This window comes from Carassius gibelio, chromosome A22 (assembly GCF_023724105.1).
Source record: "Carassius gibelio isolate Cgi1373 ecotype wild population from Czech Republic chromosome A22, carGib1.2-hapl.c, whole genome shotgun sequence".
NCBI lineage: Eukaryota > Metazoa > Chordata > Actinopteri > Cypriniformes > Cyprinidae > Carassius > Carassius gibelio.
Genome location: NC_068392.1, coordinates 8,794,837 through 8,812,112, shown reverse-complemented (window position 1 = coordinate 8,812,112; position 17,276 = coordinate 8,794,837). Strand labels below are relative to the sequence as shown.

Sequence of the window (17,276 nt, the reverse complement as noted above, 5' to 3'; positions counted from 1 at the left end):
AAATATAAATGAATATATCATTGAAATATATAACCACATTTATATGTAATAATTCTGAATATTTAATATTATCTATATCATTGAAATACTATTTAAGGATTTTTCTCAAATTTGTTAGATTTAGTGATCTGCATTATAGTCTATCGGTCACTTTTAATTCTGTGAATTAATAAATAATGTTGTCCTCTCCTTACCTACAGGGGGCAGCGGCGGTGGACGGGCGTCTGAAACGTGGTGACCAGCTGCTGTCGGTCAATGGAGAGAGTCTGGAGGGCGTCACACACGAGCAGGCCGTGGCCATACTGAAGAAGCAGCGGGGAAGCGTCACGCTGTCCGTCCTCTCCTAACAAACACACTAAAGTCTACATCCACTGCAAAACACACACACTGCATTCACACGTCCATTATTTGGCCGCCTTACTTCCTGATATGGAGATGGTTTGCACTCGATCGTTTAAACTCCGCCCTGTTACTGTATGTCCACCTGGTCTCCAAATCAATCCGATAAATACTTATAAAGGGAAATTACTGTATCGTCTTTGTCTTAGACACAGACGTGTAGCCTCTCCACCGGTGAGCAGGTGAATTATGGGGCAATATTAGAGAAGCTTATTTAGATGAAATGAGTGCTGGTAACTCAAGACCAGGAGGAAAAATTTAAGTACAACACACACTAACACACGCAATTTGTTTGTAATGATCTTTTCAGTCCACATACAATAACTTCTAATGTTGGTGTCTTGATCTTTTGATTTAAAACAATATGTTCATGACCTACTGACAAACCCTATTTACAAAAAATCTGAGGAATTGTTTGTAGTAGATGAATTTATGGATGAGCGTTAATAAGGGATGACAGATGTGCCTTGGGCAGATCAGATCGTGATGGGATGGTTTTAGTTAGTATTAGATATAGCATCATTTCAATCAGGTTCTTTACATTGCAGGGTAGCTTTGTGAATATTTCAAGAAATAGTTCATCAAAAGATGAAAAAAAAAAAACATCTCTGATGTTGCTCCGAACCTGTATTACTCTTTTTTTTCTGTGGAGCTTAAAATTAGATATTTTGTGAAATGTTCACGCTGCTCTCTTCCATACAATGAAAGTGGATGGGGACTGGAGTTTTTTTTTTTATTCAGAAATGCCAAAAATAACCATAAAATATGACCAAATTGTTCATATGACAAGTTTGATGTGACGGATGAATTGAAATTGAAGTCGATTTTCACTTGCAGTCTTCCCTGTGAGTAAAATTTCAGACAATTCTTCACACAAAGGTATTAATGTTAGTCATTTGTCATGACAGATTTTATGTGGAACATAGTAGTGGATGTTTTGCTGAATATTCACACTACTCTTTTCCAGAAAATAAAAATGAGACAGATATTTTAGAAATTTAGAAATGACATTATAACAATATAAGAATTGTAGTTTTGCATGAGGAATGATTATCACTTAAACTCTTCGCTGAAATAAACATTTCAGGCAAATTTTCATACAAAGCTATTATTTTAAGTCGTTCTCACTTAAAATCTTTCTCCAAAATTCGTAAAATTCTTTACACAGAGCGATTATTTTCCTTCAGGAGTTTTATTCACTTTCTTTGTATGCAAAAGAGCAACCTTAAAATTCTGTTCTTAGCTAAATATCTCCTTTTAGATTCCAAAATAAGTCATATAGGTTTGGAATTACATAAATGATGACAATTTTAATTTTGGGGAGAACTATTCCACTCTATTATGTTTCTATGGTGTATTGGAATTCACAGAAATGCATAACATAGTTTTTTTTTTTTTTACATTTGTGTAATTCCATTTGTAATTAATTTGCACACGTCTATCATTTCATTGTGAATATGTAATTTATTTCCTTTTTTAGGATGTTTTTGCATCGCTTTTGTCTTTTAGAAAAGGTCTGACACATCTTGTTTGAGACTGTGTGTGTCTGTGTGTCACAATATGAGGATATCCTGTGTCAGCCTCTCTCCTAGAGGAAGTGTAGCAGGCTCTTCAGAGACTATCAGGGCTCTCCAGGCTGTAGACAGCGCGTGGAAACCTTGTCCAGTCCGTCTCTTCCACCAAGCACATCCTCATATGATGCCTCTTGAATTTTTGTGCCACGTGGACGGTGTGTTGTGAGCTGTCCAGCACTATGTCCCTTTAAAAAGATGTCCTGTATCTCCTATGCCTGTCTTCCCCTTTCTCCTTAAAAGAATAATAAAATGCAACGCTCCAATCTGCTACCATCAGCTAGATCTTTACATTTGGGCTGTGAACCACAGAAAATGGCTTGAATCATGTTAAAACTTCAACTCGCCCTCAGATGACTCGAGTAGTAACACCTTTTGATCAGCCATTTTTCTGTCGGTGTATTGTTTTTAAAGTCAAAAGAAACCATTTAGTTAAATTCATACACAAGATACAGATCTAAGCCTGAAATAAAGCTGATTTCTTAACATTTGCAAAACAAACAAGTGCTCATTATGGTCTTTGACTTTATTTTGGACAAGTAGAATTTATCGAAAGTGACAAAAAATAAAGTTATTTTCATTTTAAGTGTCTTTTGACTTGTATTTTAAGCTTTATTTTAATGCACAAGAAACATTCACAACACTTATTTCTGCACTTTTTACATGCACGTCCATTTAAATAATTAGTGACACGAAGATATTTTTAAAGAAAATAATTTTGTTCAGCAAGGATGCATTACATTTAATCTAACGTTTGTCACAAGAGTCCTATTTAAAATAAATGCTGTTCTTTTTAACTTTATTCATCAGAAATAGTTCCACAAAAAATAGACAGCGAGTAATGGCTGCTAATATTTAGCTTTGAATCACGGGAAGAAAAAATACATTTAAAATATATATTAAAATAGAGCTATTTTAAGTTCTAATAATTATTTCACAATATTAGGGCTTTCATTATATTTGATCAGATAAATGCACCCGTTGTGAGCATAAAAGACCCCAAACCATTACAAATCCTACGATCAAAGACTTTTGAATGGTAGAGGATTTTATTTTATGAATATTATTATTAAGTATTATTTAAAGAGGTTTGCAAAACAAAGATCAGTGAGATACTGAATGCATGATACTGCAGTAACATGCTCAATAAATATTCTTCAGAATTAACTACAGTTAATGTTAATTACACAAACCTGCAAAAAATAACCCTGCTGACCTTTGGTACAAGATGAGCTGTGTCAGCTATTAAAATGATAACTTATTTCCAACAATAAGTAAGGTTAACATGGCGTGCTGACTGGGCTGATTATGGACGTTTCCTTGAGATTACATCTTGGTCACTTTTTCATCTGTTTGGTGAACGATCACGTTCTCATATGCTTTAGGGTCTTCACTGCTCCTGAAAAACAATTGTCACAATTCCAGAGATGAATACATAACTTTTAAAGAGAATAGTCACTCTTTCCCATTCATTTTAATCATTGCCATTTAAATTTGAACCTTTTATTCTAGGATTCATTTCAAGAACATCATTTTAGCACAAAGCATCAGATGAGGCGTTTTATTTTACCTGAACATAATTTCAGGCCATGTCACTGTTTCTCATGCAGTGTCAGTAATGATGGTGTATATTTTTACAGCCTTGCACCACTTTAAGCTTTGTAACAGCTGTATTATTGAGGTATTATTACCTGACTGCATCAAGACTGGTTTCATGGGTTGATCCATTAGTCATGGCGTATTCAGTGGGCACTGCTTCTGCTTCGCTTTAGTCAACAAAGACGGATTCATGTTTTTTTTACAGACCAAATTTCAGAAACTAGCTGCTAATTAAAATAAGTGTATTACATGAACTATAAAGACAGATAAACATGACTTGTGAGACTTAACCTTCATTTAGACATGTAGCTATTACTGATGAGAAAATTAATTAATGTGCATTAGCCTACCAGCATTTCACTAACACAGAAAAATGTAAATTCTGGGAGGCTATATTAGCTATAGGCCTACTCACATTCATGACTGACTTTCTTTAGAGACACACACAAAAGATATTTTGGACTTCAGGCTAAGTTCTAAACCATTTTGTGAAAGAAGTGAAGTCATACTGGTTTGGAACGACAAAAGATGGTGAGAATTCCAAGTGTTAACATTTACATTTTTAGTTGAATTTAGTCTTTTCCGTGTTAAAATTGCTACTGGTTTTAGTGTGGTGTTGAAATTGAAGCATACAGTTACCTTGGAGTTTTACACCAGGCTTTGTTTACAAGGAAGGCGATGAAGACGAGAAAGAGGAAAACCGCGACGGCGATGATTCCCGTCAGCCAGTTTGGCAGAGCTTGCTCAGCTTTCTCTGGAATTTCTCGTGCCATAAATACAAAAACGGTAGTTAAAATACCTAAAACTGTTGCATTCGAACGCTTGATCTCACTATGATATGCTTAGCGGTGCTATTTTCCACATTTCTAGATTTCCCTCCAAAAACAAAACATCTGTGAAGGCTTTACCTGCTTGCCCCGCAACTAGCCCCAGAGTGAGGACAAGCCAGTGAAGCACGGTGAATGATTTCCCCATTTTTATTCCTCTCCAGGTGCGCGATAATTTGTTTTAAATGTGCACTATAAACTGCTCAAATAAAACCTGTATCCTGCCTCTTACCAGGAAACAGGTATCTGGATTTCCATGGAAGAAAAAGACAACACCCAGTGGTCTGTACAACTGGAGTCAATCATTTACCCGCCCCATGATATTCAGCTATCGCAAAGGACATAACAGAGATGTGATCTGATTCAGCTGTTATCCCAGTGATAAATATCAGCTATAAATATTCATTGCTTTCATAATGCTATTTTGCTATTAAAACGACGGTGGAGTTGTTAATCTAGTGGAGGAGGTCCTATCTCCATACAGATTTAAGAAGATTTCCTCGATGAGGAATTTGTCTGGTTAGTATTGCATGGTTTAAATTTAGGAATAGATCACTGAAGGGCTGTTTGACACATTAAACCCACCAGTAACACTTGCTGCTGTGGAAGTTACAGTTTAGCTAGAGCAAAACAAGCGAACGGTCTATAATTGACCCCGATTAGTGTTTGAGTTCAAGTTCAAACAAACCCATCATTCATCAACTTGAAACTGTTGTAGGTTAGTAAAGCGACTCTTTCAAGGGATAGGCTAGTTCACGCAAAAATTAACATTTGGTGAACATTGACTCACCCTCGGCACATCCAAGATGTAGATACTTCAGTGGAACAGATTTGGAAATATTTAGCTTTGCGTCACTTGGTCACCAGTGGATCCTCAGTGAATGGGTGCCGTCAGAATCAGTCCAAACAGCTGATAAAAACATCACAATAATCCACATGTAATCCACACCAATCCAGTCCATCCATTAATAGTGAAGTAAAAAGTTGCGTGTTTAAGGTATAACTCCATCAATGCATTAATACATTTCCATAAACACAACTGTTGCTTATGGCCAAAATAACAGTCTATAGTCCATAAAAATGCTTCCTCTAGTGAAAAAGTCCATCCCCTGTTGTCCTCTCACATCAAAATCCACCAACGTATTTGTTTAGACAAGTTTTTGCTTGTAAACGGCGCTTGATCTATGTATCTTTCTCACCAGGTTCAGATGAAACTGCTTCTTCACTAGAGTTAAAATGTCTTATTTGTGGATTTGGTTTTTACAAACGTGCAGCATTTCAATTCACAAGACATTAATTGATAGACTGGAGTGGTGTGGATTGTTGTAATGGTTTTATCAGCTGCTTGGACTCTCGTTCTGACGGCACCCATTCACTGAGGATCCACTGCTGACCAAGTGATGTAATGCTAAGAACAGATTGGATGGCTTGACGGTTGGTACATTTTCAGCAAATGTACATTTTTGGGTAAACCACTCTATTAACAGCACGCTTAACTAACCTACAACAACTTAAAGTTGATGAATGACAAGTTTGTTTGAACTTAAGGGCATTGCTGTCCGTATTTGTCCTCTTATTAAACCACAAGAGATGAGTGCACATGAGAGAGCGCTCTTGAAGAGTGACAGAACAAATGATTAACAGACCAAAACAGTGAAAAAGAGGCGGAGTTGGACAAAGACCACGATCCGCCCCTCTGGACTCAAGAGACTCAGACAGTGTCTCACAGCCCAGAGAAAATTAGCACCTCTTTATAACTAGAAAAGCGCTCTTCCCACTCATTAACACCTCGCGTAAAATACCGACCTGCTCCCCAAGGGAGCCACTCTTGCTGATGGTGTGGCCATGAGAGACTGCAGAGGAGACTCTTTCCACTGGCCTGTCCTGCCTCTGAGAAACAGACCTTTGGGAGGTTCACTGGGACGTCCTTGTCCCAGAAGGAGGGGCGTCTTAATTGAATAGTTATCTCAGGATAATGGTGGTTTTTATCAGTCGGTGAGCATGTCTTTTCGTTATGATTGGGCTCCTTTGAGATCCATACAGGTTGAAGCTCTGTATCCTCCAGTTTGGGGTCACTTGTGGGAAAAAGGCGGAAAGCGACTATGCTGCAGGTAATTAAAAAGGGAAATGACGCCTTCAAAAATCCCTGATTGACTCCCTCTGTTGTACCACCAGCCCACCATTTCATGAGCAAGAGCGTTTGGCATTTGAGATGAATGAAGAGGCTTAATAGAATTAGAGTGTTTTGATGCATGTTGAGTCTCTGGTGGGATAAACATGGGCCTGTTTCTCACATAGTATTCATGGGAAGCGGATACCATCGAAGATCTGACTAATCTTTAATGGAATGGAGTGAAGTTTACTTGATAAGATAAATGAGACATGTTTGTGTTAATAGTTATATATAACAATGCATTTAAATTCACAACTGTAATGTAGCTTAAGACTTAATAAAATGACAATTTTATTAAATTTTACTCACTGTTATGTTGTTCCAAACCTCCAAACAAGCAGTTATTTTCCAGATTGTATTGGTTGCGCTTTTCCAGACAGTATTTATATAAACCTTGAGCTCCAAAAATGACAAAAATCATTATCATTTACTGTTTTATTTATTATTTATTTATGGTGATTTATTTTTTATTTAATGCTTTTTGGTCCACATTTTTCTCAAAGCACCATAAATAAATACACTTTATTTATGGAAATATTTTTTTTCCAAATTTTATATTTAAAATATAATATGTTATTATATTTTATATTTATACATTTTTATTTATATATATATATATATATATATATATATATATATATATATATATATATATATATAATATATATATATATATGTGTGTGTGTGTGTGTGTGTGTGTGTGTGTGTGTGTCTGTGTGTTAAATATTATGCAGTTTTTTGGTCAAAAAGCACAATAGACAAATTTTAAAAATAGCATTTATGGTGATTTCTATATTACATAATATCAAAATTATATAATAATCTAAATTATATTATTTATTTATTTATCATTAAATATCACTGCAAATAAATAAATCTAAGTTTGTTTTTTAAGGTGATTTACTTGTCATTTTTGGAGCTCAGTTTCCATAAGTATCCATACTGTAAACATATTCCATGTCTTTTAAAACCACAACATTCGAATATGCTCAAAATTCATCAGAGCTTTTAAATCTTGTTTGCATAAATTCAAACAGTATGATGCGTCAAGATGGCTTGCACCAGCTTTGATGTCAGTTGCCTCAAACTTTCTTTGATCTAATGCTCAATCATCACTGACATCAAACCAGGTGAAAAAAAAACAAAAAACATTTGGGTTTGGAACAACATGAGTAAATGATAACCAGTTTGTTTATCTCATTTATCAATGTAAAATATTGTAAAAGTTGTATGTAGTACCATTCATATTTCTCTCTCTTAGAGCCAAATATCCATCCTCATACAAACTGTGTATTTGTGATTTCACTCTCCTCTTGACATGTAAGAGCAGATACTGTACAGACATTTGACATGTAGCTTTATCTCTTTAGTTTGAAATGTCTCTCATGTCCTCCAGCTGATAGAATGGAGAGCGTTTGGGAAGGTTGTTCATGAGTGTGGGTGTGGATCAGTGATTGGTCTGGGAACTGCCCTTGGATCAGTTTTCACAGTCCCTGTAGGGCCCCTTGGGACCAGTAGACCGACCAATGACTTTTTCATTGGCTTTGATTCTTATCAGCCCTTCAGAGTCATATTCCCAGGGTTCAGACACCCATGTACGCCCTGTTATGACCCTGACTGTCCTCACACCCTCAGAATCTTAAAATAACAGGCTTTTTCTGAACAGGGCATATCCGTGTTTTTATAGTATTGAGCGCCTGCAGTATATGTTTTAGATGGCTGAATCTAAATCGTGTTAAAGGTATTTCTTGTTATCACATCCCACTGTATTCATTTTTCATGTCAGGGATTTAAAATTTTGTTCCTTACATGGAAATACATTGTATTTTCCACGACTCGCGTGAGTGATTTGACAGTATTTTCATATTTCTCAGTCCCTTTATTTATTTCAGTTTAATCCCCCTGCTGTTTTTTTTTTATTTATTTTGACACTTCGTAAAACGCTCCACTGGATATTTTTCATTCTCCACCTTTACAGTTGTCATGGCAACAGAAAATATTATAATTCAGACGTTTGACAATATGGACATAATGTCCAGCAAACATGTTTGGACACTCACACTATATTCAGCTTTTTTTTTTCAGAAGAATAGCACACATTTTCAGGTTTGTTTTTTTATTTTTGTGGGTTTTTATAGAAACTTTGTGTGATATAACATTGCATATGTTCATAGATAGATTTTCACCTTACAACAAAGGCCTTTCTACTAAATATCACATTAAAATAATAATTTTTTTGTTTGTTTGTTTGCTCGTTTAATACCCAATAAAAGACTTAAAGGTACCAAGACTGGTTACTCAATCCTCTGCTAAAAAGCAGATCAAGTTCATACAAGTCAAATAAAGTGACAGAACATTACTCCATGAATGCATGATTGCGAGATGGTCGGGTTGGAGGGGTGTTTGAGCCAAAGAAATGAACGAATGAATGATGTGGGATGTGAATAAATGGTGTACCATGATCACAATGCAAAAGAACAGTCTAAAGGAACAAGGGTCACACAACATTATCCCGCTCTATGTACACGCTCTTGTACCTCCTCCACCTTTTTTCATGTATGTGTGTGGGTTTGAAAATAATACCGAAAAACCATTTATAAAATGGTGTTTTTTTCCAAATAGCACTTTGTTGCTATTGCCACTGACATTGGTAAGATTTAAATAAAGGTCATAACCAATTCAATTTCCCAGTGTTTGTTGCACAAAGCCAAAGCCGGGGCGTCCATTATCATGTTTTTGTAATAATGACGATCATTTACTCACCCTCCAAACATGTAGGAGTTTCTATTTTGTAAAGATATTTTGAAGAACAATGGAAGTCAGTTGGGACCAAAAACCGAAAAGACGTTGGACCCCATTGACTTTCATTGTAAGGTCTTCAAATTTTCTTTTTCTGGGATCCGTCGAAAATAAGAACTCACGTTTGGAATGATATGAGGTTGAGTAAATGATGCCAAAATTGTCTTTTTTGGCAGTGAACTATTCCCTTTCTTGCTTCAAATGCTCTTTTTTTGTTTTGTTGTAAAAGTCCAGCTGTTTCCAATACCTTCCTTCCTAGTGGTGTACCTGATGAGATGTGGGTACCATTCAATCTGTGTTCTTTTTGTTTCCAGGTGGCGATCGACAATTCCTGCCTAGGCAACTGATTTTGGACTAAAAAACGGCCTGACGTTTTCCCCCGTATCAGCGTCTCACCACAGAGGGCAACTTAGCGTCGAAGTGCGAAGAGAAGAGCTTAACAGAAAGTCAAACGTAGGAATATGCTTGCACACAACATGAACATACGCTAGTTTGTGGTCCATGAAGCACTGCGCCCTGTCAAACCCAGGGCTCTAGAAATCAGTCCGCCAATGCCAAATCAGTCATCGCTGAGCGTTTCCGTCTAGCGGGAGGCTGGAATGGTGCAGTCCCCTTGCCGAAGACCTGGACTCCACCGATGAGTCCTGATCTTCGGTAAAGCTCTCCGGACTAGCGTCCCCGTCCAGCAGGCTCCCACAGCTGGAGTTGGGGCTCAGCATCTCCTGAAGGAGGTCATCCCGAGCCAGGGTGGCATCTCGGGTGGCACGGGCGGGGGCTTCGCCGCCCACCATATCGTCCTGGTCGTTAAGGAGCTTGGCCAGGAAGTTGATGTACTTCATAGCCAGGCGGAGGATCTCGTTTTTGCTGAGCTTCTTGTCAGGAGGATGGGTGGGGATGAGCTTTCGCAGCTCGGCGAAGGCACCGTTCACGTTCTGCTGCCGCCAACGTTCGCGGCTGTTGGTGAAAATCCGTCGCACGATTTTGGGCTGAGAACCTGCAAAGCAAAGGAAGTCGCCTATAGTCAGGTTATACTCTTCCCCAGTGGTTTGTGGTGTCACAATCTGCATTATTATTATTTTTTACTTAAGAGGGTGAGTTCTTGTTCGAAACAAATCAGCGACGCGGTTGAGTGCTTTAACAGTGGTTTCCTTGTGAACACACCTAAGGTGTTCACTCACTTCTCACTGATAGATTAGCTTTTTATCTCCCCCTATTTAGCCAAGAATTAATTAACCTTTCTATTATCTATGGCATTTTACATTCAATTATTCAGGGCCATTTCTCATCCTCGACAGCTCTGTTGGAACGGGCCTATCAATGCTTCACTTTGCCTGATGCACCACTGACTTCATATAATTACACTTAGTTAAATGGATTCCCAACCTCTTGAGTTAAGGAATAATTTAAAGCGTTTTTGAAATGGCGGTTAGGGTAGTGTTACCTTTCATGCTCTTCTATATCATATAAGAACATATTGTGTTGCCATTTGCCATTTTCGGCTCATTAGAATCCAGCATTTACACGCAGCCAAACACTGACTCATATTTGCATTTTTATAGGAAACTATTCTCTATCTCTCCAGTGCATCTCTCTCTTAAAGGCCTGATTTGTGTCTTAAATCGTATTTGTTTCACAACGTTATTGTATGATTTTTAGGGATGCAAAGATACTGACATTATGGAAATTGTCACTTTAGATAAATAATATTTATTTCATTTTCAAATGCAATTGTGACATTCTTTCTATCACAAAAATATGTTAGATTAAAGTGCAATAAAAATTTCAAAATTAGAAGTTAGTTAAAAAAAATGAAGGATTCATTTTAAAAAAGATTTTAAGTGACACAAAGTAATTGTACCAGATAAAGACATCATGTATTAATTTTGTATGCTCTATTCTTTATTACAAAATGTTTTCTCATACTAAAGCAAGCTTGTTTGGCGCATGGTATTTGTTGTTTTAGACGGAGAGAAGAAGACTGAGATGATGCATTGGAAATCATGAAATGAAAGAGAAAAGCACAGCCAAAGAGTGGCTTACCATACATAGAAAGATCTAAAATGCTCCTACCATCGCTGATTTCAACCTCATAAGGTGCAGGTCTGCGTTTCACTCGACTGCTGGGATACATCCCATACTGATCCGCTTCTCCAGCAAAACCACTGAGGACAAACATGAAACATGAGATTTAAGCAACTGGAAAGATGAAAGATGCTTCAAATGTCATTGAACAAAACAGAACAGAATAGAAATAGCTCAGAAAATAAAAAGTGTATATAAAAATACATTTTAATGTATTATTTTTATCTTTGACATATTGCAACATAAAATGCATTTAAAAATAAGAAAGCACTAAAATAATAAATGAATCAAAAGAATAAGCTAAGAAAAAATCTGCATAATAAAAATACATTTTAATCCATTATATTTTTATTTGATTCTCACATAAAATACCTTTAAAAATAAGAAAGCACTTAAACACATAAATAGAATAGAATAGCCTTAGAAAAACGTGCATATTAAAAATACATTTTAATGCATTTTATTTATCTTTGACTTATTCCAAGATAAAAATGTCTTTAAAATGAGAAACCACTTAAATGCTAAAGTGTTAGATTGCAATGGAAAATGCTTGAAGGAAATGCATAGAAAAAATACATTTGAATGCATTATATTACATAGTCTAAGATCAAATGTCTTTGAAAATGAGAAATTAAACACTTAAAAAAAGTGTATTGAAATAAATTTTAATGCATTAGATTTATCTTTAACATGACATTGCTGATGGAGAAAATTAAGTGTTTACATTTAATATAGTCAATAGAATAGAAGTAAGAACGAAAAATAGAAATATCTATACATTTTAGTGCATTAACTAAAACTCCATTTTACTCATTCTTTTATTAGATAAGTAGAAGATGAAAACTGATAAAATAAATAATAATAAAAAAAAGAATAAAAAAGACCCTTTTATCTTTTTCTGCATTGTTTATATAACTATGAAGTTTCAGGATCATTTAATATAAATTTAATAGGCTAAATTGCAACTAACTGTAGGCTTCCATAATATTATAGTGTAGTCTACCGTTTATTTCAGGTAAAGTAAAATAAAGAATATTTACAGGTTATCTCAGGCTATAGTGTAAGAAAATAAAAAAACGAGAAATTTAAGATTTTAAGATTGTTACTAATGTTATCATGCAAATTCACTAGGCTATATGTATTTCGTAAATGCATCTGGTTTAGCAACAGATATTTAAATGTCCGTATTTATTGTGCATGCTGTGTGAAAGTGTTCGTTACCTGTTAATAGTGGTGAGCGGTGGGGTCATGTTGCTGTAGAGCATCGCTCGCGCCGGGAGAGGGAAAGCGGGCGGACTCAACTGCACCATTCGAGTGTCGCTCAGCGGGTCTCTGGGGGGCAGCGGCAGTGGGATCGGTGGTCTGCACAGCTCGGTGGTCTGCACCTTATGGCTGATGTCTGCCTTGAGCTCTCTGCCTTTTATATCCGCGCTCCCTCCTCTCCTGGACAGCTCGATCACTCTCACTTCCTTTTTTAGCTCGGTGGCGTGGTGAGCCGTTTCCTTGGCGACTCCATTAAGGATGCAGCGCTCCTCGGGGAGGTGATGCTCTCCCGTCTCCGTCCTCGTGCCTTCCTGTTTCCCGCATGCATCTCCCTTCTCGGGCGCGGTGTCGCGCGGGGGAGATCCGCAGCCCTCCGTGCTCGGGCTGAGCGGAAATTGCTCGGATTTCAGTTTTTCCATCATCCTTCAGTCAAAATGCAAACAAGCGGGTTTTCCCAAAAGCTTTGATATATAGTAGTCTTATCCAAGGGAAATTGTAATTCCCAACCAATCCAGCGGCGGTTTAGCTTCTCATAGGGGGTCACCTGTGAAAGAACACACCTATGATTAAGTGGAATATTACGCGCATCCTTTCTGTCCTGAGCGCGCGCTTGACTGGAAACACTGACAGTGTACAGTAATGCAGCTCTGTGACAGCACGTGTCATGTGTGTCTCACTCAGCTGCTGGAGACAGGCAAAGGCCGGATCAAGCAAGCAAGTTGCTTAAATGTAGCCTACAAACTCAAATGAGACACATGATGCATTTCAAGTTTTTGGTCAGATCTGTTTTACGGTGTGTGTGTGTTTAGTGTTTTTTTCTCTGTCTCTCTCGTCTCGAGATGACCTTGGTCTGTCATATCATCATTCTGCTCATGGTATCTGGAGATAAGCGTGTCATACCGGTGTCTTGGTCGGGAAAGAGCTTATCTTCGGCTAACATTGTTCTACATTTCAACAGAATATGATCTGCATAATTATTACAGGACATATTCAACACATTTTGCATATTAAATCACATTCTTACATTTAAATGACCAGCTTTATTAGTATTATTATTATTATTTTAACATGATTCGTCACTGTAATCTAATATAATTTCGTATATTTCAATATAAATTTACATTAGCCTATTTTGTAGGTGATGTTACTCTCAATATGGTGTCTCAATTTATTTATACGCGTTGTTTGTTTATGTCTTTTCTTTTTTTTATGAAGGATTTGCGTCAATTTTGCGCATTTTTGTCTCGTTTTCAATATAATAGATAGGCCTACTAAAAGAGCTTTTAACTTTTTCGTAGTTGACTGATTGTTTATAATGTAATTTCGTCGTCGCAAAAAAAAAAAAAAAATAATTCTAAGATTGAAGCACGATAATAGGCCGATTAGTAATTGTTATATTTACCTTCACAGAGAAACCAGTGTCATCTACTTTTAATAATGTTTACTTTTGTGTGTAAATATGCTACATGATCATTATTAATAGGCTACATCATACCCAATTTAGACACACTTTAACATTTAATAATGTACTATACACTATTTAATAATGTATTTCTAATATATGCAAGTGCTTATATTTGCTCAGATAATAAACAGGATATTTGCACGGTCTCAGATAGACTAATAATTCGTCTCGTGAATGTCAACAAGCTTGAAAAATAAATAATCCATGTTGATTAGGATATAAATAAAATAGGCTAAAAGTGAATTTTAGTTTAGGAATGAAATATCGCTGTGTCTCGTCCATTTATTAATGGAGTTCTGGAGAAAATGGAGAAAATAACGAAATTGTATTTTATATGGAAAACTGAGTCGAAAGGAATCGAATTACGTAATTTTGGATTAAACGATTATGTCTAAAACGCGCGTTATTAATAAAATAAATGCCAAATCGACATCTGCCTTGTGCAGGCTCCAGGGCCTATTTGCTCCAACACCGTAAACAACAAAAATAAAATATATAAATCATACCTGACCTCATATTAATCATCTGGCTTCGATAGAAAGCCTAATTATGAGCTGCATTAGTATCAAAGGAGCGCAGAAACACCAATATTTGCCTCTTACCGTCGTCGGGCGGTGGATGTTAGTGTGTGCATGGAGCCATTTTGTGGTGGGTCATCCATGTCTGAGGTTTTAGATGCACTGAAGTGCTGTGTGGAACTGGAAGTGAGGTCTATATAATTCCACATCACGTCCAGCGCGCGCCTCTCTGTATGGGGAGCGGAACACGGGCGCAATGTGGCCAGGCGAGATAAGAGCGCAGTGACGGCCACCGCGCGGTCGATAAGCCCCTAAACCCATTATTTATGAAATGATTCATTATTATTTTGCTTTTTATCGAGGGCAAATGCGAAGAGAAAAATATAGACTTATATTGTGACTGGATATGCATAAAAAAATAAATAACTCAGCAGATTGAGGGGGAAAAAACGAACGCGTAATATTGTTGAACTGCTTCGGGGCTCAATCAGAAATTAATTATGCGGCCAGAAGTAACACATTTTCAGTGATATCAGCTGGGGATGTAGGGTTGAAAAGTAGCATTAGCGGCTGTTTGTTTTACACATTTTAGCGTTTTCGGGCGTTCAGCTGGAAATTATGTACATAACCCTCACTCAGAAAAACATCTTCGACAGGATACACAAACTGCAAAAGCGGAGTATTGCGAATTATATATAATTGTATATATATATATAATTGTATAATTTGTTTATAATGTTTTGATACATTAGTGCACATGTATGTAAAAAAATCGAATACTTTTTAAAATGTAGGACTATGTATGTAAAATGTATATATATATATATATATATATATATATATATATATATATATATATATATATATATATATATATATATATATATAATAGTGATATAATTGAGTGGTTTTTTTTTACATACAATTAAAACATTTAATGTATAATACTGGCTTTAACAAAACAATAGTTATGAATGAGCTAAAATATCAGGTGCATCCTTGATATTCGATATAATTTATTTAATATATAACTAATAAATTATAGTTACAGTTAATATAATAATAGACTATAAAAACGTCACTCAGCCTATCTACTATATTTGTAGCCTAATGTTGCACTTATATTCAGAAGCCATTTCAAAAGTAACTATGGTAGAATTGCATCATAATTTAGTCACTCAAATGTTTTTCTCTGGAGTTATGTGCAAATGTTTGCGTGTACTGAAGATGTTTCGATGATGATGGAGATATAAAGCCCATTAGTTCGTCTTCATCGTTGTCAACATTAGCACAGATAAACTTAATTGTCAACACTGGAAAGGGGTGTCAGGTATAGAGGAGAATGCAGACAGCTGATGATATATCGTCATGAATGAATGAATGAAATAGACGCAGAATAATAATGTGTGGGAAATCAGCTCCATCATCTGACAGCCTTTGATCTCGGGCCTTTGTTAGTTCATTGCCACGGATCTGGAGTGATTTGGGATGGATGCCCCCGCGAGACTCGCCAGAATTTGGTGTAAAGCTCGAAGGAGCACCTTGCGGAGTGTGATAAGACGGTATCAGTGAGCCAGCGACCCCGGGTTCATCCGTCAGACAGGGACGAGAGCCACTGGGTGTACCAGAGCTGTCTGGCAGACACTACCACCAAGACAGCTTCCTCCCATGACAAGCCTGTTTGCTCCATCCAATATAAATCTGCTCTAAATCTACTCGCATTATTTCCAGGTGGTAATAATAAACACCCAGGCCAAGGACATGACATTTAACCATTCAAGATGCAGACTAACTCTCTCCTTCTCATGGTGGACTCAAATCGACCCTTCACACTCAAGGTAAGTTCTCCATGAGTTCTTCAAACTTTTAAACGACTAAATGTTCGGAAAGCCACCTCTCTTCCCCATGAACAGGAAAAAGGTTGTTGTTGAGATCGTGATCGGATGACCTTGTCACGATTCTCAGAGCTCGAGGACGAACTCTTGTTTCTGATGTCACGACCAGCTTCCTGCAAGCCTCGCTGACCAGAAGAAGTCAAAACTAACAGTGGTTTCCATCTCATAACAGTTTGCAAACAATTTTTGAGTAAAGAAAGGTTACAGAGTTAGTCAGAATGCGCTAATAGTCGTGAACGAGTAGCTTTTATTATATCTCAAGTACCTAAAACCACGATATTTGTTGTATTTAGTTGTTTTTCTAAAATGCCACTGCGTCAAAATCGCTAGGCTATACTATGGCAAAATAAAAACTTGGTGTTCGGTAGGCTAAGTGATTCTGATAAATTCACCAAGCTCTCTAAAGTGCTTTTGATTCGTTAAAAAGAAAGTCCGACTCATAAAAGTCGAGTTCATTTAGGAATCGAACTGGTTTCTCTGTGTGTTTTTGATTCGGTTAAAAAGAACAGTCTCAAATGAGTCATTTGTTGGGTACAGTCTATTGTACTACTGGTTGGTCTATTTGGCTTTGATTCACTGTAAAGAACCGACTCATTAGAGTCATTCGTTCAGGATTTTAGACTAGTCGCGCTGTATGTTTTGATTCACTGTAATGAACCGACTCATAAAAGTTATTCGTTCAGGA

General features: G+C 36.8%; 3 protein-coding genes across 11 annotated transcripts in view; 1 reads left to right on the top strand and 2 right to left on the bottom strand.

The window, feature by feature from the left end:
* The window catches only part of LOC127942583 (inaD-like protein), a 91,577-nt gene extending 89,021 nt beyond the window's left edge, over positions 1 to 2,556 (top strand). For all 9 annotated transcript variants that reach the window (XM_052538398.1, XM_052538402.1, XM_052538403.1 and 6 more), the window contains one exon: positions 201 to 2,556. In XM_052538398.1, coding sequence (XP_052394358.1) covers positions 201 to 347 — 147 coding nt within the window. In that variant the 3' untranslated portion in view covers positions 348 to 2,556. The remainder of the gene's footprint in view (positions 1 to 200) is intronic.
* Positions 2,479 to 5,752, bottom strand: LOC127942586 (PDZK1-interacting protein 1). The gene is made up of 4 exons (XM_052538406.1): positions 4,478 to 5,752; positions 4,209 to 4,332; positions 3,662 to 3,736; positions 2,479 to 3,369 (listed from the first exon to the last, which is right to left on the bottom strand). Exons 1-4 carry the CDS (start codon positions 4,542 to 4,544, stop codon positions 3,297 to 3,299), a joined length of 339 nt encoding a protein of 112 aa, XP_052394366.1. The 5' UTR covers positions 4,545 to 5,752; the 3' UTR covers positions 2,479 to 3,296.
* A 2,916-nt stretch (positions 5,753 to 8,668) lies between these two features.
* LOC127943385 (T-cell acute lymphocytic leukemia protein 1 homolog) lies at positions 8,669 to 14,939 on the bottom strand. Its single transcript, XM_052539836.1, has 4 exons — positions 14,781 to 14,939; positions 12,672 to 13,257; positions 11,439 to 11,530; positions 8,669 to 10,362 (listed from the first exon to the last, which is right to left on the bottom strand). The coding sequence occupies exons 2-4, from the start codon at positions 13,133 to 13,135 to the stop codon at positions 9,932 to 9,934; spliced, it is 987 nt and encodes a 328-aa protein (XP_052395796.1). The 5' UTR covers positions 13,136 to 13,257; positions 14,781 to 14,939; the 3' UTR covers positions 8,669 to 9,931.
* Between the last annotated feature and the right edge of the window lie 2,337 nt (positions 14,940 to 17,276).

What these genes read in the sequence shown, in the direction of transcription:
- LOC127943385 (XM_052539836.1), bottom strand. Translation starts at nt 13,135, where the DNA reads ATGATGGAAAAACTGAAATCCGAGCAATTTCCGCTCAGCCCGAGCACG. An exon ending in CCGCTCACCACTATTAACAG is followed by an intron (nt 11,531 to 12,671) that starts GTAACGAACACT and finishes GTTTGTCCTCAG; the next exon opens with TGGTTTTGCTGGAGAAGCGG. An exon ending in TGAGGTTGAAATCAGCGATG is followed by an intron (nt 10,363 to 11,438) that starts GTAGGAGCATTT and finishes TTTGCTTTGCAG; the next exon opens with GTTCTCAGCCCAAAATCGTG.
- LOC127942586 (XM_052538406.1), bottom strand. Translation starts at nt 4,544, where the DNA reads ATGGGGAAATCATTCACCGTGCTTCACTGGCTTGTCCTCACTCTGGGG. An exon ending in GCTAGTTGCGGGGCAAGCAG is followed by an intron (nt 4,333 to 4,477) that starts GTAAAGCCTTCA and finishes TTATGGCACGAG; the next exon opens with AAATTCCAGAGAAAGCTGAG. An exon ending in ACCAGTCTTGATGCAGTCAG is followed by an intron (nt 3,370 to 3,661) that starts GTAATAATACCT and finishes ATTGTTTTTCAG; the next exon opens with GAGCAGTGAAGACCCTAAAG.